This window comes from Salvelinus fontinalis, chromosome 20 (genome assembly GCF_029448725.1).
Source record: "Salvelinus fontinalis isolate EN_2023a chromosome 20, ASM2944872v1, whole genome shotgun sequence".
Classification (NCBI taxonomy): Eukaryota; Metazoa; Chordata; class Actinopteri; order Salmoniformes; family Salmonidae; genus Salvelinus; species Salvelinus fontinalis.
In genome coordinates, this window is record NC_074684.1 from 40,518,815 (window position 1) to 40,544,240 (window position 25,426).

At 45.8% G+C, this 25,426-nt stretch overlaps 1 protein-coding gene across 1 annotated transcript in view; it reads right to left on the minus strand.

Annotated features, from left to right (window-relative positions):
* Nucleotides 1-25,426, minus strand: part of LOC129817828 (high mobility group nucleosome-binding domain-containing protein 3-like) — a 53,448-nt gene that overhangs the window by 4,551 nt on the left and 23,471 nt on the right. Inside the window, exons 4-5 of the mRNA XM_055873403.1 lie at nt 22,985-23,038; nt 22,632-22,706 (exon numbers count right to left, since the gene is read on the minus strand). Of these exons, the coding sequence (XP_055729378.1) occupies nt 22,632-22,706; nt 22,985-23,038 (129 nt within the window). The remainder of the gene's footprint in view (nt 1-22,631; nt 22,707-22,984; nt 23,039-25,426) is intronic.

Below are 25,426 nucleotides of genomic sequence, written 5' to 3' on the forward strand. Positions count from 1 at the left end.
TCAGAAAGCAGATTGAGGACCTTAATACTGATGAATGTGATGTTCTGGTGTCTCTTGGGTAATTCAGAAAGCAGATAGAGGACCTTAATACTGATGAATGTGATGTTCTGGTGTCTCTTGGGTAATTCAGAAAGCAGATAGAGGACCTTAATACTGATGAATGTGATGTTCTGGTGTCTCTTGGGTAATTCAGAAAGCAGATTGAGGACCTTAATACTGATGAATGTGATGTTCTGGTGTCTCTTGGGTAATTCAGAAAGCAGATTGAGGACCTTAATACTGATGAATGTGATGTTCTGGTGTCTCTTGGGTAATTCAGAAAGCAGATTGAGGACCTTAATTCTGTCTGCTTGTATTTATATGTTGATGTATTTTCTGTAATTTATGTAGTTCAGGGCTCCTCTGTAAAAAGAGACATTGGTCTCAGTATGACTCCCTGATAACATAAAATATTAAATAAAAAAATAAAATTGATTGTTTCATTATTTGAGATTAAAAATGTAATTTAATAAGGCATTTTTCAAGAAATATTCTCAATATTATTCATTTATTTGTCAGCTCTGTGATAGGAAATGCCCTTGTCCAGAGCGAAGAATCACAATTTCAAACTCCCCCCCCCAAAAAGTGTTTCAAATTCTAAAAAGTGTCTCATGTAGTTTATTGCCATATTAGACTTTACATAATATTTCTCTCTAAACTGTGATTGGCCAACACATAGCGCAACAAGGCAGCACATGGTCCTGAAAGTCCTCTACTTTCAGAGATGGAAACACTATACAACCTGAACCTGTCAATTCCATTTCCCTTATAGATTTAGTTATGGTTCAAATATGTTCATTTTTAAATCAGGTTTTTGAGTCATATACAACTGAGACAAAACTAAATCCATACTAAGTATACCTATTTAATAAAGCAGAAAAATATGGAATTTGTCAACTCTGTTAAAAAAATAAAAAACTCCGTCAGAGTGCTGAAAGGTCTGAGAACGGTTACGTTTTTATTGGGGATTTGCAAATAAATAATATTCAATATTTTACAAAATGTTTGTATTTAACTTAGATTTTTTTAGAAGCAAAAATATGTCTGTTTTAAGTACCTGTTGTTAACGTCGTCAGAGGCTTGTCAACTTTGCTAACTACCTCTGAGTGCAGTGTATAAAGTCAGAAAATCTGCTGCCTCAGCCACTGCCTGTCACCAAGGGAGTACTCCAAGGCTCAATCCTAGGCCCCACGCTCTTATCAATTTACATCAACAACATAGCTCAGGCAGTAGGAAGCTCTCTCATCCATTTATATGCAGATGATACAGTCTTATACTCAGCTGGCCCCTCCCCGGATTTTGTGTTAAACTCTCTACAACAAAGCTTTCTTAGTGTCCAACTCAGTCACCGATGACTAACCCTGTCAAGATAGTTTTTTAAAATAACATTGACAGAAAAAAAACGATTTAAATCACTGTTCTATTGAAGTATTTGCTGAGCGAAGGGGTTTATGTTCTGAGCCTAGAAAAACATGCAAACTGCTAATGAAATTAACCGTCAGGGTATTATATAGCGCAATAAAAGATTTGTATTATATTGAATAATCTAATGTCATGGTCTTGGACTACAGACCCGGGTTCAATCCCAGGCTGTGTCACAACCGGCCGTGACCGGGAGTCCCATAGGGCGGCGCACGATCGGCCCAGCGTCGTACCGGGATAAGTGAGGGAGTGGCTTTACTTGGCTCATCGCGCTCTAGCGACTCCTTGTGGTGGGCCGGGTGCCTGCAGGCTGATTTCGGTCGTCAGTTGAATGGTGTGTCCTCCGACACATTTGTGCAGCTGTCTTCCGGGGTTAAGCGGGCGGGTGTTATTTGTGAGAGAAAAAAAGTGGAGATTGTCTCGTCTTTCAAGAATCCCTGAGGGAATAGGGTTCCATTTGAGAGACAACACTCTGGTTAAATCACACTAGATCCCACAGCACGCCATCTATCTGTCATACCGTTGACTCTGACTGTCTCACTCTGGCCTCTGACAGACATGGAGTAGGGAGCAAGACTTCTGTAGTAGGTCACACTGACACTGGAGCGAGACACACAGATCTGTGTGTGTGTGTGTGTGTGTGTGTGAGGCAGATAGTGAGACAGGGAGAACATTGAAGGAATACATGTTAGATGATTATAATCCCACCACCAGCCCCCTACTCCTTCTCTCCTTCTACATGTTAGATGATTATAATCCCACCACCAGCCCCCTACTCCTTCTCCTCTCCTTCTACATGTTAGATGATTATAATCCCACCACCAGCCCCCTACTCCTCCTCTCCTTCTACATGTTAGATGATTATAATCCCACCACCAGCCCCCTACTCCTTCTCTCCTTCTACATGTTAGATGATTATAATCCCACCACCAGCCCCCTACTCCTTCTCTTCTCTCCTTCTACATGTTAGATGATTATAATCCCACCACCAGCCCCCTACTCCTTCTCTCCTTCTACATGTTGGATGATTATAATCCCACCACCAGCCCCCTACTCCTCCTCTCCTTCTACATGTTAGATGATTATAATCCCACCACCAGCCCCCTACTCCTTCTATTCTCTCCTTCTACATGTTAGATGATTATAATCCCACCACCAGGCCCCACACTCCTTCTCTTCTCTCCTTCTCCATGTTAGATGATAATAATCCCACCACCAGCCCCCTACTCCTCCTCTCCTTCTACATGTTAGATGATAATAATCCCACCACCAGCCCCCTACTCCTTCTACATGTTAGATGATTATAATCCCACCACCAGCCCCCCTACTCCTCCTCTCCTTCTACATGTTAGATGATTATAATCCCACCACCAGCCCCCTACTCCTCCTCTCCTTCTACATGTTAGATGATTATAATCCCACCACCAGCCCCCTACTCCTTCTCTCCTTCTACATGTTAGATGATTATAATCCCACCACCAGCCCCCTACTCCTTCTCTTCTCTCCCTCTACATGTTAGATGATTATAATCCCACCACCAGCCCCCTACTCCTTCTCTTTTCTCCTTCTACATGTTAGATGATTATAATCCCACCACCAGCCCCCCTACTCCTCCTCTCCTTCTACATGTTGGATGATTATAATTCCACCACCAGCCCCCTACTCCTTCTCTTCTCTCCTTCTACATGTTAGATGATTATAATCCCACCACCAGCCCCCTACTCCTCCTCTCCTTCTACATGTTAGATGATTATAATCCCACCACCAGCCCCCTACTCCTCCTCTCCTTCTACATGTTAGATGATTATAATCCCACCACCAGCCCCCTACTCCTCCTCTCCTTCTACATGTTAGATGATAATAATCTCACCACCAGCCCCCTACTCCTTCTACATGTTAGATTATTATAATCCCACCACCAGCCCCCCTACTCCTCCTCTCCTTCTACATGTTAGATGATTATAATCCCACCACCAGCCCCCTACTCCTCCTCTCCTTCTACATGTTAGATGATTATAATCCCACCACCAGCCCCCTACTCCTTCTACATGTTAGATGATAATAATCCCACCACCAGCCCCCCTACTCCTCCTACATGTTAGATGATTATAATCCCACCACCAGCCCCCTACTCCTTCTCTTCTCTCCCTCTACATGTTAGATGATTATAATCCCACCACCATCCCCCTACTCCTTCTACGTGTTAGATGATTATAATCCCACCACCAGCCCCCTACTCCTTCTCTTTTCTCCTTCTACATGTTAGATGATTATAATCCCACCACCAGCCCCCTACTCCTTCTCTTCTCTCATTCTACATGTTAGATGATTAAAATCCCACCACCAGCCCCCTACTCCTTCTCTTCTCTCCTTCTACATGTTAGATGATAATAATCCCACCACCAGCCCCCTACTCCTCCTCTCCTTCTACATGTTAGATGATAATAATCCCACCACCAGCCCCCTACTCCTTCTCTTCTCTCCTTCTACATGTTAGATGATAATAATCCCACCACCAGCCCCCTACTCCTTTTCTTCTCTCCCTCTACATGTTAGATGATTATAATCCCACCACCAGGCCCCCTACTCCTTCTCTTCTCTCCTTCTCCATGTTAGATGATAATAATCCCACCACCAGCCCCCCTACTCCTCCTCTCCTTCTACATGTTAGATGATAATCCCACCACCAGCCCCCTACTCCTTCTACATGTTAGATGATTATAATCCCACCACCAGCCCCCTACTCCTTCTCTCCTTCTACATGTTAGATGATTATAATCCCACCACCAGCCCCCTACTCCTCCTCTCCTTCTACATGTTAGATGATTATAATCCCACCACCAGCCCCCTACTCCTTCTCTTCTCTCCTTCTACATGTTAGATTATTATAATCCCACCACCAGCCCCCCTACTCCTTCTCTCCTTCTACATGTTAGATGATTATAATCCCACCACCAGCCCCCTACTCCTCCTCTCCTTCTACATGTTAGATGATAATAATCCCACCACCAGCCCCCTACTCCTCCTCTCCTTCTACATGTTAGATGATTATAATCCCACCACCAGCCCCCTACTCCTTCTCTCCTTCTACATGTTAGATGATTATAATCCCACCACCAGCCCCCTACTCCTTCTCTCCTTCTACATGTTAGATGATTATAATCCCACCACCAGCCCCCTACTCCTTCTCTCCTTCTACATGTTAGATGATTATAATCCCACCACCAGCCCCCTACTCCTTCTCTTCTCTCCCTCTACATGTTAGATGATTATAATCCCACCACCAGCCCCCTACTCCTTCTCTCCTTCTACATGTTAGATGATTATAATCCCACCACCAGCCCCCTACTCCTTCTCTTCTCTCCCTCTACATGTTAGATGATTATAATCCCACCACCAGCCCCCTACTCCTTCTCTCCTTCTACATGTTAGATGATTATAATCCCACCACCAGCCCCCTACTCCTTCTCTTCTCTCCTTCTACATGTTAGATGATTATAATCCCACCACTAGCCCCCTACTCCTCCTCTCCTTCTACATGTTAGATGATAATAATCTCACCACCAGCCCCCTACTCCTTCTACATGTTAGATTATTATAATCCCACCACCAGCCCCCCTACTCCTCCTCTCCTTCTACATGTTAGATGATTATAATCCCACCACCAGCCCCCTACTCCTCCTCTCCTTCTACATGTTAGATGATTATAATCCCACCACCAGCCCCCTACTCCTTCTACATGTTAGATGATAATAATCCCACCACCAGCCCCCCTACTCCTCCTACATGTTAGATGATTATAATCCCACCACCAGCCCCCTACTCCTTCTCTTCTCTCCCTCTACATGTTAGATGATTATAATCCCACCACCATCCCCCTACTCCTTCTACGTGTTAGATGATTATAATCCCACCACCAGCCCCCTACTCCTCCTCTCCTTCTACATGTTAGATGATTATAATCCCACCACCAGCCCCCTACTCCTTCTCTTCTCTCCTTCTACATGTTAGATGATTATAATCCCACCACCAGCCCCCTACTCCTTCTCTTCTCTCATTCTACATGTTAGATGATTAAAATCCCACCACCAGCCCCCTACTCCTTCTCTTCTCTCCTTCTACATGTTAGATGATAATAATCCCACCACCAGCCCCCTACTCCTCCTCTCCTTCTACATGTTAGATGATAATAATCCCACCACCAGCCCCCTACTCCTTCTCTTCTCTCCTTCTACATGTTAGATGATAATAATCCCACCACCAGCCCCCTACTCCTTTTCTTCTCTCCCTCTACATGTTAGATGATTATAATCCCACCACCAGGCCCCCTACTCCTTCTCTTCTCTCCTTCTCCATGTTAGATGATAATAATCCCACCACCAGCCCCCCTACTCCTCCTCTCCTTCTACATGTTAGATGATAATCCCACCACCAGCCCCCTACTCCTTCTACATGTTAGATGATTATAATCCCACCACCAGCCCCCTACTCCTTCTCTCCTTCTACATGTTAGATGATTATAATCCCACCACCAGCCCCCTACTCCTCCTCTCCTTCTACATGTTAGATGATTATAATCCCACCACCAGCCCCCTACTCCTTCTCTTCTCTCCTTCTACATGTTAGATTATTATAATCCCACCACCAGCCCCCCTACTCCTTCTCTCCTTCTACATGTTAGATGATTATAATCCCACCACCAGCCCCCTACTCCTCCTCTCCTTCTACATGTTAGATGATAATAATCCCACCACCAGCCCCCTACTCCTCCTCTCCTTCTACATGTTAGATGATTATAATCCCACCACCAGCCCCCTACTCCTTCTCTCCTTCTACATGTTAGATGATTATAATCCCACCACCAGCCCCCTACTCCTTCTCTCCTTCTACATGTTAGATGATTATAATCCCACCACCAGCCCCCCTACTCCTTCTACATGTTAGATGATTATAATCTCACCACCAGCCCCCCTACTCCTCCTCTCCTTCTACATGTTAGATGATAATAATCCCACCACCAGCCCCCTACTCCTTCTCTCCTTCTACATGTTAGATTATTATAATCCCACCACCAGCCCCCTACTCCTTCTCTTCTCTCCTTCTACATGTTAGATGATTATAATCCCACCACCAGCTCCCTACATGTTAGATGATTATAATCCCACCACCAGCCCCCCTACTCCTCCTCTCCTTCTACATGTTAGATGATTATAATCCCACCACTAGCCCCCTACTCCTTCTACATGTTAGATGATTATAATCCCACCACCAGCCCCCCTACTCCTCCTCTCCTTCTACATGTTAGATGATTATAATCCCACCACCAGCCCCCTACTCCTTCTCTCCTTCTACATGTTAGATTATTATAATCCCACCACCAGCCCCCTACTCCTTCTCTTCTCTCCTTCTACATGTTAGATGATTATAATCCCACCACCAGCCCCCTACTCCTTCTCTTCTTCTACATGTTAGATGATTATAATCCCACCACCAGCCCCCTACTCCTTCTCTCCTTCAACATGTTAGATGATTATAATCCCACCACCAGCCCCCTACTCCTTCTCTTCTCTCCTTCTACATGTTAGATTATTATAATCCCACCACCAGCCCCCTACATGTTAGATGACTATAATCCCACCACCAACCCCCTACTCCTTCTCTTCTCTCCTTCTACATGTTAGATGATTATAATCCCACCACCAGCCCCCCTACTCCTTCTACATGTTAGATGATTATAATCCCACCACCAGCCCCCTACTCCTTCTCTCCTTCTACATGTTAGATGATTATAATCCCACCACCAGCCCCCTACTCCTTCTCTCCTTCAACATGTTAGATGATTATAATCCCACCACCAGCCCCCTACTCCTTCTCTTCTCTCCTTCTACATGTTAGATTATTATAATCCCACCACCAGCCCCCTACATGTTAGATGACTATAATCCCACCACCAACCCCCTACTCCTTCTCTTCTCTCCTTCTACATGTTAGATTATTATAATCCCACCACCAGCCCCCTACATGTTAGATGACTATAATCCCACCACCAACCCCCTACTCCTTCTCTTCTCTCCTTCTACATGTTAGATGATTATAATCCCACCACCAGCCCCCCTACTCCTTCTACATGTTAGATGATTATAATCCCACCACCAGCCCCCTACTCCTTCTCTCCTTCTACATGTTAGATGATTATAATCCCACCACCAGCCCCCTACTCCTTCTCTCCTTCAACATGTTAGATGATTATAATCCCACCACTAGCCCCCTACTCCTTCTACATGTTAGATGATTATAATCCCACCACCAGCCCCCCTACTCCTCCTCTCCTTCTACATGTTAGATGATTATAATCCCACCACCAGCCCCCTACTCCTTCTCTCCTTCTACATGTTAGATTATTATAATCCCACCACCAGCCCCCTACTCCTTCTACATGTTAGATGATAATAATCCCACCACCAGCCCCCCTACTCCTCCTACATGTTAGATGATTATAATCCCACCACCAGCCCCCTACTCCTTCTCTTCTCTCCCTCTACATGTTAGATGATTATAATCCCACCACCATCCCCCTACTCCTTCTACGTGTTAGATGATTATAATCCCACCACCAGCCCCCTACTCCTCCTCTCCTTCTACATGTTAGATGATTATAATCCCACCACCAGCCCCCTACTCCTTCTCTTCTCTCCTTCTACATGTTAGATGATTATAATCCCACCACCAGCCCCCTACTCCTTCTCTTCTCTCATTCTACATGTTAGATGATTAAAATCCCACCACCAGCCCCCTACTCCTTCTCTTCTCTCCTTCTACATGTTAGATGATAATAATCCCACCACCAGCCCCCTACTCCTCCTCTCCTTCTACATGTTAGATGATAATAATCCCACCACCAGCCCCCTACTCCTTCTCTTCTCTCCTTCTACATGTTAGATGATAATAATCCCACCACCAGCCCCCTACTCCTTTTCTTCTCTCCCTCTACATGTTAGATGATTATAATCCCACCACCAGGCCCCCTACTCCTTCTCTTCTCTCCTTCTCCATGTTAGATGATAATAATCCCACCACCAGCCCCCCTACTCCTCCTCTCCTTCTACATGTTAGATGATAATCCCACCACCAGCCCCCTACTCCTTCTACATGTTAGATGATTATAATCCCACCACCAGCCCCCTACTCCTTCTCTCCTTCTACATGTTAGATGATTATAATCCCACCACCAGCCCCCTACTCCTCCTCTCCTTCTACATGTTAGATGATTATAATCCCACCACCAGCCCCCTACTCCTTCTCTTCTCTCCTTCTACATGTTAGATTATTATAATCCCACCACCAGCCCCCCTACTCCTTCTCTCCTTCTACATGTTAGATGATTATAATCCCACCACCAGCCCCCTACTCCTCCTCTCCTTCTACATGTTAGATGATTATAATCCCACCACCAGCCCCCTACTCCTCCTCTCCTTCTACATGTTAGATGATTATAATCCCACCACCAGCCCCCTACTCCTTCTCTCCTTCTACATGTTAGATGATTATAATCCCACCACCAGCCCCCTACTCCTTCTCTCCTTCTACATGTTAGATGATTATAATCCCACCACCAGCCCCCCTACTCCTCCTCTCCTTCTACATGTTAGATGATAATAATCCCACCACCAGCCCCCTACTCCTTCTCTCCTTCTACATGTTAGATGATTATAATCCCACCACCAGCCCCCTACTCCTTCTCTTCTCTCCTTCTACATGTTAGATGATTATAATCCCACCACCAGCTCCCTACATGTTAGATGATTATAATCCCACCACCAGCCCCCCTACTCCTCCTCTCCTTCTACATGTTAGATGATTATAATCCCACCACCAGCCCCCTACTCCTTCTACATGTTAGATGATTATAATCCCACCACCAGCCCCCTACTCCTCCTCTCCTTCTACATGTTAGATGATTATAATCCCACCACCAGCCCCCTACTCCTTCTCTCCTTCTACATGTTAGATGATTATAATCCCACCACCAGCCCCCCTACTCCTCCTCTCCTTCTACATGTTAGATGATTATAATCCCACCACCAGCCCCCTACTCCTTCTCTCCCTCTACATGTTAGATGATTATAATCCCACCACCAGCCCCCTACTCCTCCTCTCCTTCTACATGTTAGATGATTATAATCCCACCACCAGCCCCCTACTCCTTCTACATGTTAGATGATTATAATCCCACCACCAGCCCCCCTACTCCTTCTCTCCTTCTACATGTTAGATGATTATAATCCCACCACCAGCCCCCTACTCCTTCTCTCCTTCTACATGTTAGATGATTATAATCCCACCACCAGCCCCCCTACTCCTCCTCTCCTTCTACATGTTAGATGATTATAATCCCACCACCAGCCCCCTACTCCTTCTCTCCTTCTACATGTTAGATGATTATAATCCAACCACCAGCCCCCTACTCCTCTTCTTCTACATGTTAGATGATTAAAATCCCACCACCAGCCCCCTACTCCTTCTCTTCTCTCCTTCTACATGTTAGATGATAATAATCCCACCACCAGCCCCCTACTCCTTCTCTTCTCTCCTTCTACATGTTAGATGATAATAATCCCACCACCAGCCCCCTACTCCTTTTCTTCTCTTCTTCTACATGTTAGATGATTATAATCCCACCACCAGCCCCCTACTCCTTCTCTCCTTCTACATGTTAGATGATAATCCCACCACCAGCCCCCTACTCCTTCTACATGTTAGATGATTATAATCCCACCACCAGCCCCCTACTCCTCCTCTCCTTCTACATGTTAGATGATTATAATCCCACCACCAGCCCCCTACTCCTTCTCTCCTTCTACATGTTAGATGATTATAATCCCACCACCAGCCCCCTACTCCTTCTCTTCTCTCCTTCTACATGTTAGATGATTATAATCCCACCACCAGCCCCCTACTCCTTCTCTTCTCTCATTCTACATGTTAGATGATTATAATCCCACCACCAGCCCCCTACTCCTTCTCTCCTTCTACATGTTAGATTATTATAATCCCACCACCAGCCCCCTACTCCTTCTCTTCTCTCCTTCTACATGTTAGATGATTATAATCCCACCACCAGCCCCCCTACTCCTTCTACATGTTAGATGATTATAATCCCACCACCAGCCCCCTACTCCTTCTCTCCTTCTACATGTTAGATGATAATAATCCCACCACCAGCCCCCCTACTATTTCTCTCCTTCTACATGTTAGATGATTATAATCCCACCACCAGCCCCCTACTCCTCCTCTCCTTCTACATGTTAGATGATTATAATCCCACCACCAGCCCCCTACTCCTCCTCTCCTTCTACATGTTAGATGATTATAATCCCACCACCAGCCCCCTACTCCTTCTCTCCTTCTACATGTTAGATGATAATCCCACCACCAGCCCCCTACTCCTTCTACATGTTAGATGATTATAATCCCACCACCAGCCCCCTACTCCTCCTCTCCTTCTACATGTTAGATTATTATAATCCCACCACCAGCCGCCTACTCCTTCTCTTCTCTCCTTCTACATGTTAGATGATTATAATCCCACCACCAGCCCCCTACTCCTTCTCTCCTTCTACATGTTAGATGATTATAATCCCACCACCAGCCCCCCTACTCCTTCTCTCCTTCTACATGTTAGATGATTATAATCCCACCACCAGCCCCCTACTCCTCCTCTCCTTCTACATGTTAGATGATTATAATCCCACCACCAGCCCCCTACTCCTTCTCTCCTTCTACATGTTAGATGATTATAATCCCACCACCAGCCCCCTACTCCTTCTCTTCTCTCCTTCTACATGTTAGATGATTATAATCCCACCACCAGCCCCCTACTCCTTCTCTTCTCTCATTCTACATGTTAGATGATTATAATCCCACCACCAGCCCCCTACTCCTTCTCTTCTCTCCTACATGTTAGATGATAATAATCCCACCACCAGCCCCCTACTCCTCCTCTCCTTCTACATGTTAGATGATTATAATCCCACCACCAGCCCCCTACTCCTTCTCTTCTCTCCTTCTACATGTTAGATGATTATAATCCCACCACCAGCCCCCTACTCCTCTCATTCTACATGTTGGATGATTATAATCCCACCACCAGCCCCCCTACTCCTTCTACATGTTAGATGATTATAATCCCACCACCAGCCCCCTACTCCTTCTCTCCTTCTACATGTTAGATGATAATCCCACCACCAGCCCCCTACTCCTTCTACATGTTAGATGATTATAATCCCACCACCAGCCCCCTTCTCCTTCTCTATGTTAGATGATTATAATCCCACCACCAGCCCCCTACTCCTCCTCTCCTTCTACATGTTAGATGATTATAATCCCACCACCAGCCCCCTACTCCTTCTCTTCTCTCCTTCTACAGGTTAGATGATTATAATCCCACCACCAGCCCCCTACTCCTTCTCTCATTCTACATGTTAGATGATTATAATCCCACCACCAGCCCCCCTACTCCTTCTACATGTTAGATGATTATAATCCCACCACCAGCCCCCTACTCCTTCTCTCCTTCTACATGTTAGATGATTATAATCCCACCACTAGCCCCCTACTCCTTCTACATGTTAGATGATTATAATCCCACAACCAGCCCCCCTACTCCTCCTCTCCTTCTACATGTTAGATGATTATAATCCCACCACCAGCCCCCTACTCCTTCTACATGTTAGATTATTATAATCCCACCACCAGCCCCCTACTCCTTCTCTTCTCTCCTTCTACATGTTAGATGATTATAATCCCACCACCAGCCCCCTATTCCTTCTCTTCTCTCCTTCTACATGTTAGATGATTATAATCCCACCACCAGCCCCCTACTCCTTCTCTCCTTCAACATGTTAGATGATTATAATCCCACCACCAGCCCCCTACTCCTTCTCTTCTCTCCTTCTACATGTTAGATTATTAGAATCCCACCACCAGCCCCCTACTCCTTCTACATGTTAGATGATTATAATCCCACCACCAGCCCCCTACTCCTTCTCTCCTTCTACATGTTAGATGATTATAATCCCACCACCAGCCCCCCTACTATTTCTCTCCTTCTACATGTTAGATGATTATAATCCCACCACCAGCCCCCTACTCCTCCTCTCCTTCTACATGTTAGATGATTATAATCCCACCACCAGCCCCCTACTCCTCCTCTCCTTCTACATGTTAGATGATTATAATCCCACCACCAGCCCCCTACTCCTTCTCTCCTTCTACATGTTAGATGATGATAATCCCACCACCAGCCCCCTACTCCTTCTCTCCTTCTACATGTTAGATGATTATAATCCCACCACCAGCCCCCTACTCCTCCTCTCCTTCTACATGTTAGATGATTATAATCCCACCACCAGCCCCCTACTCCTTCTCTCCTTCTACATGTTAGATGATTATAATCCAACCACCAGCCCCCTACTCCTCTTCTTCTACATGTTAGATGATTAAAATCCCACCACCAGCCCCCTACTCCTTCTCTTCTCTCCTTCTACATGTTAGATGATAATAATCCCACCACCAGCCCCCTACTCCTTTTCTTCTCTTCTTCTACATGTTAGATGATTATAATCCCACCACCAGCCCCCTACTCCTTCTCTCCTTCTACATGTTAGATGATAATCCCACCACCAGCCCCCTACTCCTTCTACATGTTAGATGATTATAATCCCACCACCAGCCCCCTACTCCTCCTCTCCTTCTACATGTTAGATGATTATAATCCCACCACCAGCCCCCTACTCCTTCTCTCCTTCTACATGTTAGATGATTATAATCCCACCACCAGCCCCCTACTCCTTCTCTTCTCTCCTTCTACATGTTAGATGATTATAATCCCACCACCAGCCCCCTACTCCTTCTCTTCTCTCATTCTACATGTTAGATGATTATAATCCCACCACCAGCCCCCTACTCCTTCTCTCCTTCTACATGTTAGATTATTATAATCCCACCACCAGCCCCCTACTCCTTCTCTTCTCTCCTTCTACATGTTAGATGATTATAATCCCACCACCAGCCCCCCTACTCCTTCTACATGTTAGATGATTATAATCCCACCACCAGCCCCCTACTCCTTCTCTCCTTCTACATGTTAGATGATAATAATCCCACCACCAGCCCCCCTACTATTTCTCTCCTTCTACATGTTAGATGATTATAATCCCACCACCAGCCCCCTACTCCTCCTCTCCTTCTACATGTTAAATGATTATAATCCCACCACCAGCCCCCTACTCCTCCTCTCCTTCTACATGTTAGATGATTATAATCCCACCACCAGCCCCCTACTCCTCCTCTCCTTCTACATGTTAGATGATTATAATCCCACCACCAGCCCCCTACATGTTAGATGATTATAATCCCACCACCAGCCCCCTACTCCTCCTCTCCTTCTACATGTTAGATGATTATAATCCCACCACCAGCCCCCTACTCCTTCTCTCCTTCTACATGTTAGATGATTATAATCCCACCACCAGCCCCCTACTCCTCTTCTTCTACATGTTAGATGATTAAAATCCCACCACCAGCCCCCTACTCCTTCTCGTCTCTCCTTCTACATGTTAGATGATAATAATCCCACCACCAGCCCCCTACTCCTTCTCTTCTCTCCTTCTACATGTTAGATGATAATAATCCCACCACCAGCCCCCTACTCCTTTTCTTCTCTCCTTCTACATGTTAGATGATTATAATCCCACCACCAGCCCCCTACTCCTTCTCTCCTTCTACATGTTAGATGATAATCCCACCACCAGCCCCCTACTCCTTCTACATGTTAGATGATTATAATCCCACCACCAGCCCCCTACTCCTCCTCTCCTTCTACATGTTAGATTATTATAATCCCACCACCAGCCGCCTACTCCTTCTCTTCTCTCCTTCTACATGTTAGATGATTATAATCCCACCACCAGCCCCCTACTCCTTCTCTCCTTTTACATGTTAGATGATTATAATCCCACCACCAGCCCCCCTACTCCTTCTCTCCTTCTACATGTTAGATGATTATAATCCCACCACCAGCCCCCTACTCCTCCTCTCCTTCTACATGTTAGATGATTATAATCCCACCACCAGCCCCCTACTCCTTCTCTCCTTCTACATGTTAGATGATTATAATCCCACCACCAGCCCCCTACTCCTCCTCTCCTTCTACATGTTAGATGATTATAATCCCACCACCAGCCCCCTACTCCTTCTCTCCTTCTACATGTTAGATGATTATAATCCCACCACCAGCCCCCTACTCCTTCTCTTCTCTCCTTCTACATGTTAGATGATTATAATCCCACCACCAGCCCCCTACTCCTTCTCTTCTCTCATTCTACATGTTAGATGATTATAATCCCACCACCAGCCCCCTACTCCTTCTCTTCTCTCCTACATGTTAGATGATAATAATCCCACCACCAGCCCCCTACTCCTCCTCTCCTTCTACATGTTAGATGATTATAATCCCACCACCAGCCCCCTACTCCTTCTCTTCTCTCCTTCTACATGTTAGATGATTATAATCCCACCACCAGCCCCCTACTCCTCTCATTCTACATGTTGGATGATTATAATCCCACCACCAGCCCCCCTACTCCTTCTACATGTTAGATGATTATAATCCCACCACCAGCCCCCTACTCCTTCTCTCCTTCTACATGTTAGATGATAATCCCACCACCAGCCCCCTACTCCTTCTACATGTTAGATGATTATAATCCCACCACCAGCCCCCTTCTCCTTCTCTATGTTAGATGATTATAATCCCACCACCAGCCCCCTACTCCTCCTCTCCTTCTACATGTTAGATGATTATAATCCCACCACCAGCCCCCTACTCCTTCTCTTCTCTCCTTCTACATGTTAGATGATTATAATCCCACCACCAGCCCCCTACTCCTTCTCTCATTCTACATGTTAGATGATTATAATCCCACCACCAGCCCCCCTACTCCTTCTACATGTTAGATGATTATAATCCCACCACCAGCCCCCTACTCCTTCTCTCCTTCTACATGTTAGATGATTATAATCCCACCACTAGCCCCCTACTCCTTCTACATGTTAGATGATTATAATCCCACCACCAGCCCCCCTACTCCTCCTCTCCTTCTACATGTTAGATGATTATAATCCCACCACCAGCCCCCTACTCCTTCTCTTCTCTCCTTCTACATGTTAGATGATTATAATCCCACCACCAGCCCCCTATTCCTTCTCTTCTCTCCTTCTACATGTTAGATGATTATAATCCCACCACCAGCCCCCTACTCCTTCTCTCCTTCAACATGTTAGATGATTATAATCCCACCACCAGCCCCCTACTCCTTCTCTTCTCTCCTTCTACATGTTAGATTATTAGAATCCCACCACCAGCCCCCTACTCCTTCTACATGTTAGATGATTATAATCCCACCACCAGCCCCCTACTCCTTCTCTCCTTCTACATGTTAGATGATTATAATCCCACCACCAGCCCCCCTACTATTTCTCTCCTTCTACATGTTAGATGATTATAATCCCACCACCAGCCCCCTACTCCTCCTCTCCTTCTACATGTTAGATGATTATAATCCCACCACCAGCCCCCTACTCCTCCTCTCCTTCTACATGTTAGATGATTATAATCCCACCACCAGCCCCCTACTCCTTCTCTCCTTCTACATGTTAGATGATTATAATCCCACCACCAGCCCCCTACTCCTTCTCTCCTTCTACATGTTAGATGATTATAATCCCACCACCAGCCCCCTACTCCTTCTCTCCCTCTACATGTTAGATGATTATAATCCCACCACCAGCCCCCTACTCCTCCTCTCCTTCTACATGTTAGATGATTATAATCCCACCACCAGCCACCTACTCCTTCTACATGTTAGATGATTATAATCCCACCACCAGCCCCCCTACTCCTTCTCTCCTTCTACATGTTAGATGATTATAATCCCACCACCAGCCCCCTACTCCTCCTCTCCTTCTACATGTTAGATGATTATAATCCCACCACCAACCCCCTACTCCTTCTCTCCTTCTACATGTTAGATGATTATAATCCCACCACCAGCCCCCTACTCCTTCTCTTCTTCTACATGTTAGATGATTATAATCCCACCACCAGCCCCCTACTCCTCCTCTCCTTCTACATGTTAGATGATTATAATCCCACCACCAGCCCCCTACTCCTCCTCTCCTTCTACATGTTAGATGATTATAATCCCACCACCAGCCCCCTACTCCTTCTCTCCTTCTACATGTTAGATGATTATAATCCCACCACCAGCCCCCTACTCCTTCTCTCCTTCTACATGTTAGATGATTATAATCCCACCACCAGCCCCCTACTCCTTCTCTCCCTCTACATGTTAGATGATTATAATCCCACCACCAGCCCCCTACTCCTCCTCTCCTTCTACATGTTAGATGATTATAATCCCACCACCAGCCACCTACTCCTTCTACATGTTAGATGATTATAATCCCACCACCAGCCCCCCTACTCCTTCTCTCCTTCTACATGTTAGATGATTATAATCCCACCACCAGCCCCCTACTCCTCCTCTCCTTCTACATGTTAGATGATTATAATCCCACCACCAACCCCCTACTCCTTCTACATGTTAGATGATTATAATCCCACCACCAGCCCCCTACTCCTTCTCTTCTTCTACATGTTAGATGATTATAATCCCACCACCAGCCCCCCTACTCCTTCTCTTCTCTCATTCTACATGTTAGATGATTAAAATCCCACCACCAGCCCCCTACTCCTTCTCTTCTCTCCTTCTACATGTTAGATGATAATAATCCCACCACCAGCCCCCTACTCCTTCTCTTCTCTCCTTCTACATGTTAGATGATAATAATCCCACCACCAGCCCCCTACTCCTTTTCTTCTCTCCTTCTACATGTTAGATGATTATAATCCCACCACCAGCCCCCTACTCCTTCTCTCCTTCTACATGTTAGATGATAATCCCACCACCAGCCCCCTAATCCTTCTACATGTTAGATGATTATAATCCCACCACCAGCCCCCTACTCCTCCTCTCCTTCTACATGTTAGATGATAATAATCCCACCACCAGCCCCCCTACTATTTCTCTCCTTCTACATGTTAGATGATTATAATCCCACCACCAGCCCCCTACTCCTCCTCTCCTTCTACATGTTAGATGATTAAAATCCCACCACCAGCCCCCTACTCCTCCTCTCCTTCTACATGTTAGATGATTATAATCCCACCACCAGCCCCCTACTCCTTCTCTCCTTCTACATGTTAGATGATTATAATCCCACCACCAGCCCCCTACTCCTTCTCTCCCTCTACATGTTAGATGATTATAATCCCACCACCAGCCCCCTACTCCTCCTCTCCTTCTACATGTTAGATGATTATAATCCCACCACCAGCCACCTACTCCTTCTACATGTTAGATGATTATAATCCCACCACCAGCCCCCCTACTCCTTCTCTCCTTCTACATGTTAGATGATTATATTCCCACCACCAGCCCCCTACTCCTCCTCTCCTTCTACATGTTAGATGATTATAATCCCACCACCAGCCCCCTACTCCTTCTCTCCTTCTACATGTTAGATGATTATAATCCCACCACCAGCCCCCTACTCCTTCTCTTCTTCTACATGTTAGATGATTATAATCCCACCACCAGCCCCCCTACTCCTTCTCTTCTCTCATTCTACATGTTAGATGATTAAAATCCCACCACCAGCCCCCTACTCCTTCTCTTCTCTCCTTCTACATGTTAGATGATAATAATCCCACCACCAGCCCCCTACTCCTTCTCTTCTCTCCTTCTACATGTTAGATGATAATAATCCCACCACCAGCCCCCTACTCCTTTTCTTCTCTCCTTCTACATGTTAGATGATTATAATCCCACCACCAGCCCCATACTCCTTCTCTCCTTCTACATGTTAGATGATAATCCCACCACCAGCCCCCTAATCCTTCTACATGTTAGATGATTATAATCCCACCACCAGCCCCCTACTCCTTCTCTCCTTCTACATGTTAGATGATTATAATCCCACCACCAGCCCCCTACTCCTCCTCTCCTTCTACATGTTAGATTATTATAATCCCACCACCAGCCGCCTACTCCTTCTCTTCTCTCCTTCTACATGTTAGATGATTATAATCCCACCACCAGCCCCCTACTCCTTCTCTCCTTCTACATGTTAGATGATTATAATCCCACCACCAGCCCCCCTACTCCTTCTCTCCTTCTACATGTTAGATGATTATAATCCCACCACCAGCCCCCTACTCCTCCTCTCCTTCTACATGTTAGATGATTATAATCCCACCACCAGCCCCCTACTCCTTCTCTCCTTCTACATGTTAGATGATTATAATCCCACCACCAGCCCCCTACTCCTTCTCTTCTCTCCTTCTACATGTTAGATGATTATAATCCCACCACCAGCCCCCTACTCCTTCTTTTCTCTCATTCTACATGTTAGATGATTATAATCCCACCACCAGCCCCCTACTCCTCTCCTTCTACATGTTAGATGATTATAATCCCACCACCAGCCCCCTACTCCTTCTCTTCTCTCCTTCTACATGTTAGATGATAATAATCCCACCACCAGCCCCCTACTCCTTCTCTACTCTCCTTCTACATGTTAGATGATTATAATCCCACCACCAGCCCCCTACTCCTTCTCTCCTTCTACATGTTAGATGATTATAATCCCACCACTAGCCCCCTACTCCTTCTACATGTTAGATGATTATAATCCCACCACCAGCCCCCTACTCCTTCTCTCCTTCTACATGTTAGATGATTATAATCCCACCACCAGCCCCCTACTCCTTCTCTTCTCTCCTTCTACATGTTAGATAATTATAATCCCACCACCAGCCCCCTACTCTTCCTCTCCTTCTACATGTTAGATGATTATAATCCCACCACCAGCCCCCTACTCCTTCTCTTCTTCTACATGTTAGATGATTATAATCCCACCACCAGCCCCCCTACTCCTTCTCTTCTCTCATTCTACATGTTAGATGATTAAAATCCCACCACCAGCCCCCTACTCCTTCTCTTCTCTCCTTCTACATGTTAGATGATAATAATCCCACCACCAGCCCCCTACTCCTTCTCTTCTCTCCTTCTACATGTTAGATGATAATAATCCCACCACCAGCCCCCTACTCCTTTTCTTCTCTCCTTCTACATGTTAGATGATTATAATCCCACCACCAGCCCCCTACTCCTTCTCTCCTTCTACATGTTAGATGATAATCCCACCACCAGCCCCCTAATCCTTCTACATGTTAGATGATTATAATCCCACCACCAGCCCCCTACTCCTCCTCTCCTTCTACATGTTAGATGATAATAATCCCACCACCAGCCCCCCTACTATTTCTCTCCTTCTACATGTTAGATGATTATAATCCCACCACCAGCCCCCTACTCCTCCTCTCCTTCTACATGTTAGATGATTAAAATCCCACCACCAGCCCCCTACTCCTCCTCTCCTTCTACATGTTAGATGATTATAATCCCACCACCAGCCCCCTACTCCTTCTCTCCTTCTACATGTTAGATGATTATAATCCCACCACCAGCCCCCTACTCCTTCTCTCCCTCTACATGTTAGATGATTATAATCCCACCACCAGCCCCCTACTCCTCCTCTCCTTCTACATGTTAGATGATTATAATCCCACCACCAGCCACCTACTCCTTCTACATGTTAGATGATTATAATCCCACCACCAGCCCCCCTACTCCTTCTCTCCTTCTACATGTTAGATGATTATAATCCCACCACCAGCCCCCTACTCCTCCTCTCCTTCTACATGTTAGATGATTATAATCCCACCACCAGCCCCCTACTCCTTCTCTCCTTCTACATGTTAGATGATTATAATCCCACCACCAGCCCCCTACTCCTCCTCTCCTTCTACATGTTAGATTATTATAATCCCACCACCAGCCGCCTACTCCTTCTCTTCTCTCCTTCTACATGTTAGATGATTATAATCCCACCACCAGCCCCCTACTCCTTCTCTCCTTCTACATGTTAGATGATTATAATCCCACCACCAGCCCCCCTACTCCTTCTCTCCTTCTACATGTTAGATGATTATAATCCCACCACCAGCCCCCTACTCCTCCTCTCCTTCTACATGTTAGATGATTATAATCCCACCACCAGCCCCCATACTCCTTCTCTCCTTCTACATGTTAGATGATTATAATCCCACCACCAGCCCCCTACTCCTTCTCTTCTCTCCTTCTACATGTTAGATGATTATAATCCCACCACCAGCCCCCTACTCCTTCTCTTCTCTCATTCTACATGTTAGATGATTATAATCCCACCACCAGCCCCCTACTCCTCTCCTTCTACATGTTAGATGATTATAATCCCACCACCAGCCCCCTACTCCTTCTCTTCTCTCCTTCTACATGTTAGATGATAATAATCCCACCACCAGCCCCCTACTCCTTCTCTACTCTCCTTCTACATGTTAGATGATTATAATCCCACCACCAGCCCCCTACTCCTTCTCTCCTTCTACATGTTAGATGATTATAATCCCACCACTAGCCCCCTACTCCTTCTACATGTTAGATGATTATAATCCCACCACCAGCCCCCTACTCCTTCTCTCCTTCTACATGTTAGATGATTATAATCCCACCACCAGCCCCCTACTCCTTCTCTTCTCTCCTTCTACATGTTAGATAATTATAATCCCACCACCAGCCCCCTACTCCTCCTCTCCTTCTACATGTTAGATGATTATAATCCCACCACCAGCCCCCTACTCCTCCTCTCCTTCTACATGTTAGATGATTATAATCCCACCACCAGCCCCCTACTCCTTCTCTCCTTCTACATGTTAGATGATTATAATCCCACCACCAGCCCCCTACTCCTCCTCTCCTTCTACATGTTAGATGATTATAATCCCACCACCAGCCCCCCTACTCCTTCTCTTCTCTCCTTCTACATGTTAGATGATTATAATCCCACCACCAGCCCCCTACTCCTCCTCTCCTTCTACATGTTAGATGATTATAATCCCACCACCAGCCCCCTACTCCTTCTCTTCTCTCCTTCTACATGTTAGATGATTATAATCCCACCACCAGCCCCCCTACTCCTTCTACATGTTAGATGATTATAATCCCACCACCAGCCCCCTACTCCTCCTCTCCTTCTACATGTTAGATGATTATAATCCCACCACCAGCCCCCTACTCCTCCTCTCCTTCTACATGTTAGATGATTATAATCCCACCACCAGCCCCCTACTCCTTCTCCTCTCCTTCTACATGTTAGATGATTATAATCCCACCACCAGCCCCCTACTCCTCCTCTCCTTCTACATGTTAGATTATTATAATCCCACCACCAGCCCCCTACTCCTTCTCTCCTTCTCTATGTTAGATGATTATAATCCCACCACCAGCCCCCTAATCCTTCTACATGTTAGATGATTATAATCCCACCACCAGCCCCCTACTCCTCCTCTCCTTCTACATGTTAGATGATAATAATCCCACCACCAGCCCCCTACTCCTTCTCTCCTTCTCTATGTTAGATGATAATAATCCCACCACCAGCCCCCTACTCCTTCTCTCTGTTAGATGATTATAATCCCACCACCAGCCCCCTACTCCTTCTCTCTGTTAGATGATTATAATCCCACCACCAGCCCCCCTACTCCTTCTCTCATTCTACATGTTGGATGATTATAATCCCACCACCAGCCCCCCTACTCCTTCTCTCCTTCTACATGTTAGATGATTATAATCCCACCACCAGCCCCCTACTCCTTCTACATGTTAGATGATTATAATCCCACCACCAGCCCCCTACTCCTCCTCTCCTTCTACATGTTAGATGATAATAATCCCACCACCAGCCCCCTACTCCTCCTCTCCTTCTACATGTTAGATGATTATAATCCCACCACCAGCCCCCTACTCCTTCTCTTCTCTCCTTCTACATGTTAGATGATTATAATCCCACCACCAGCCCCCCTACTCCTTCTCTCCTTCTACATGTTAGATGATTATAATCCCACCACCAGTCCCCTACTCCTCCTCTGGAGGCGTGGCCTAGCGTACCTCAGTCGTAGCCTGTCCGTTATGGGAGGGGCCATCCTCCTTCACCTTAGCGCCACCTTTCTTTTCCTTCATGTCCTTTGGGCAGAGAAAGCCAAATCAGAACACAGCACAGACACAGCCAGCCAATCAGAACACAGAAGAGAGACAGCCAGCCAATCAGAACACAGAAACAGAGTCGACTAATCCCAACAGAGGACAAAGACGACCAATAAAAACATAGGACTGAGAACACCTTAGAGAACATTCAAATGGACCAAAGATACATGAGACTTTAAAACAAACACAGCATGCATCTGTGGACACACGCTCCAATGCCTGGACAGTGTGTGTATGTGTGTGGTCGATGGCTTTACCTTGGTGATAGCCTTCTTAGGCTTGACCTCAACAGGTTTGGGAGGAGCTGGTTTCTGCAGGTCAAAGAGAGAGAAGTTAGCTTTAGCACTCAAAGAGTGGGGAAACGCCATATAATTAGCTTAGCTTATTCTAGCATAGAGTGGGTAACCGCCATATAATTAGCTTAGCTTATTCTAGCATAGAGTTGGGAAACGCCATATAATTAGCTTAGCTTATTCTAGCATAGAGTTGGGAAACGCCATATAATTAGCTTAGCTTATTCTAGCATAGAGTGGGTAACTGCCATATAATGTTTTTAATTTGCTGTTTTTGATATTGTTATACTCTTGTGAATTCATGAATGGTTTTTACTAGATTACTTGTAGTTTTTCATGTTGTCTGTCTGATTTTTTGTAATGACTTGGTGCTGCCTATCTTGGCCAGGACGCTCTTGAAAAAGAGATTTTAAATCTCAATGAGCCCTTCCTGGTTAAATAAAGGTTAAATAAAAAAATAAAAAATAATAATTACCTTAGTTTATTCTAGCATAGAGTGGGTAACCGCCATATAATTAGTTTAGCTTAATCTAGCATAGAGTTGGGAAAAAACATATAATTAGCTTAGCTTATTCTAGCATAGAGTGGGTAAACGCCAAAAATTAGCTTAGCTTATTCTAGCATAGAGTTGGGAAACACCATATAATTAGCTTAGCTTATTCTAGCTTATTCTAGCAACATTCATGATCTGAATGAAATAGTCATTTAGAACGCTCCATTAGAACATTCCTTTCCAACGCTCCATTAGAACGCTCCTTTCCAACGCTCCATTAGAACGTTCCTTTCCAACGCTCCATTAGAACGCTCCATTAGAACGTTCCTTTCCAACGCTCCATTAGAACGCTCCGTTCCAACGCTCCATTAGAACGCTCCATTAGAACATTCCTTTCCAACGCTCCATTAGAACGCTCCTTTCCAACGCTCCATTAGAACGCTCCATTAGAACGTTCCTTTCCAACGCTCCATTAGAACGCTCCATTAGAACGCTCCTTTCCAACGCTCCATTAGAACGCTCCTTTCCAACGCTCCATTAGAACGCTCCTTTCCAACGCTCCATTAGAACGCTCCTTTCCAACGCTCCATTAGAACGCTCCTTTCCAACGCTCCATTAGAACGCTCCTTTCCAACGCTCCATTAGAACGCTCCTTTCCAACGCTCCATTAGAACGCTCCTTTCCAACGCGCCATTAGAACGTTCCTTTCCAACGCTACATTAGAACGCTGCTTTCCAACGCTCCATTAGAACGCTCCTTTCCAACGCTCCATTAGAACGCTCCGTTCCAACGCTCCATTAGAACGCTCCGTTCCAACGCTCCTTTCCAACGCTCCATTAGAACGTTCCTTTCCAACGCTCCATTAGAACGCTCCATTAGAACGTTCCTTTCCAACGCTCCATTAGAACGCTCCGTTCCAACGCTCCATTAGAACGCTGCTTTCCAACGCTCCATTAGAACGCTCCTTTCCAACGCTCCATTAGAACGCTCCGTTCCAACGCTCCATTAGAACGCTGCTTTCCAACGCTCCATTAGAACGCTGCTTTCCAACGCTCCATTAGAACGCTCCTTTCCAACGCTCCATTAGAACGCTCCTTTCCAACGCTCCATTAGAACGCTCCTTTCCAACGCTCCATTAGAACGTTCCTTCAAACGCTCCATTAGAACGCTGCTTTCCAACGCACCATTAGAACGCTGCTTTCCAACGCACCATTAGAACGCTCCGTTCCAACGCTCCATTAGAACGCTGCTTTCCAACGCTCCATTAGAACGCTCCTTTCCAACGCTCCATTAGAACGCTCCATTAGAACGCTCCATTAGAACGCTCCATTAGAACGCTGCTTTCCAACGCTCCATTAGAACGCTGCTTTCCAACGCTCCATTAGAACGCTCCTTTCCAACGCTCCATTAGAACGCTCCTTTCCAACGCTCCATTAGAACGCTCCTTTCCAACGCTCCATTAGAACGCTCCTTTCCAACGCTCCATTAGAACGTTCCTTCAAACGCTCCATTAGAACGCTGCTTTCCAACGCACCATTAGAACGCTGCTTTCCAACGCACCATTAGAACGCTCCGTTCCAACGCTCCATTAGAACGCTGCTTTCCAACGCTCCATTAGAACGCTCCTTTCCAACGCTCCATTAGAACGCTCCATTAGAACGCTCCATTAGAACGCTCCATTAGAACGCTCCATTAGAACGCTCCATTAGAACGCTGCTTTCCAACGCTCCATTAGAACGCTGCTTTCCAACGCTCCATTAGAACGCTGCTTTCCAACGCTCCATTAGAACGCTGCTTTCCAACGCTCCATTAGAACGCTGCTTTCCAACGCTCCATTAGAACGCTGCTTTCCAACGCTCCATTAGAACGCTGCTTTCCAACGCTCCATTAGAACGCTCCTTTCCAACGCTCCA